The sequence below is a fragment of the Corythoichthys intestinalis genome, chromosome 12, assembly GCF_030265065.1.
Source record: "Corythoichthys intestinalis isolate RoL2023-P3 chromosome 12, ASM3026506v1, whole genome shotgun sequence".
Classification (NCBI taxonomy): Eukaryota; Metazoa; Chordata; class Actinopteri; order Syngnathiformes; family Syngnathidae; genus Corythoichthys; species Corythoichthys intestinalis.
In genome coordinates this window covers 19570437-19571851 of record NC_080406.1, presented here as the reverse complement: position 1 = coordinate 19571851, position 1415 = coordinate 19570437, and the positions used below count along the sequence as shown (strand labels likewise).

Below are 1415 nucleotides of genomic sequence, written 5' to 3'. Positions count from 1 at the left end.
GTAGCAGCTTGGTCAGGGCGAGGCAGACGTGATGGATCCAATTGCTGGAAAGAGGGAGGTGAGGCTGCGGAGCATCACAAATTAAAACACATTTATTTTCTAAAATGCATAAAGTACTGTGCTTACTAAAGCAAACACTTGAAAAGTCAAAGAGGAAAGTTAGGTGATTCAAAACACATTAGAGTAAAACAACTTGCAGCAACACACGCACGTCAATGTGGTTATTCAGAGGGCATTCAATTTGAAGGTGAGCACATTGAGATTACAGTATATTGGCATCACAAGAGCCGGGCTGCAGTACGCGCAAAGTGACAATGTTCTTAAAAGCTCTTCTAAAACAGGGGTAGAACACAGCATATATCAACGGATTCACACACGAGTTCAAACTATACAAATAAGCAACATAATTCATCACGTTCTCATGATAAGCGATCAGACTGACGATATAGTACGGACAGAAACACATTAGAAAGACCAGGACGACAATACCCAGAGTCTTGGCGGCCTTCAGCTCAGATTTCTTTGCTCTGAAAGGGGCAGAATGTTGTAATTCAACACATTTATCGTGAGAGCGCATGGCTCTCGCCTGAGACACTGCAACCACAAACACTCTTGTGTATAGAATGACAATGATGCCGAGAGAAAGAAGGAAGTTCACGATAACGTCCAGAATGCCCCCGATAATGTCAATATGGTAAACACACTCTCCAAGGCAAGTGTTACCGATTTCAGGATGAGCCAATTTTCCCTTCAAAACAATCCCACAATGAATAACAGCAGCACACCAACAGAGACAAATACAAATTTGAATTTTTTTCATGGTGACTTTGGCAGTATAATGCAGAGGATCACAAATAGCCACAAAACGGTCGGCTGATATCAGCACCATGTTTCCTACTGAGGAAGACTGACAAATGAAAGTCAGGTAACTCAATAGAGTACATGCAATGTCACCAAGAAACCAGCAGGATATGCTCATGGTGATCAAAACTGGCATCCCCACCAAGCCCACCAGGATGTCAGAGACGGCGAGGGAGAGGAGGAGGAGGTTGGTTGGAGTGTGGAGCTGCCTGCACAAACACACACACATAAAACAATCAATAATGCAAACAACTTGTTATTATTAAAAACCCTCTCCGGTCAATTACAATTAAGTGGATACATCATTTAACACATTGGAACATTTCACTGCTGTCGCAATCTAATGTTAGGTTCAGAGAAAAAGAGCATGTGCCTGAAGTGGGAGATTGAGATGACGACGAGCAGGTTGAGCAGCACAGTGAAGATGCATGTGGTGGGTAGGAGGACTATGAAAAGAAAACTCTGATACCAATCAGACGTTGGCTTCCTGCAGGAGATGTTGCCTAGCTGTGGGAAGCAGAGATCTGATTGTTCCTCTGTGTCCATGGAGAACC

General features: G+C 43.4%; 1 protein-coding gene across 2 annotated transcripts; it reads right to left on the bottom strand.

The window, feature by feature from the left end:
- Positions 1–262: 262 nt before the first annotated feature.
- Positions 263–1415, bottom strand: LOC130927253 (trace amine-associated receptor 13c-like). 2 transcript variants are annotated; one of them, XM_057852947.1, is made up of 2 exons: positions 1331–1415; positions 263–1070 (listed from the first exon to the last, which is right to left on the bottom strand). In XM_057852947.1, exons 1-2 carry the CDS (start codon positions 1405–1407, stop codon positions 263–265), a joined length of 885 nt encoding a protein of 294 aa, XP_057708930.1. In that variant the 5' UTR covers positions 1408–1415. The 2 variants fall into 2 exon arrangements, with proteins under 2 accessions (XP_057708930.1, XP_057708929.1); XM_057852946.1 differs by having other exon boundaries at positions 1235–1407.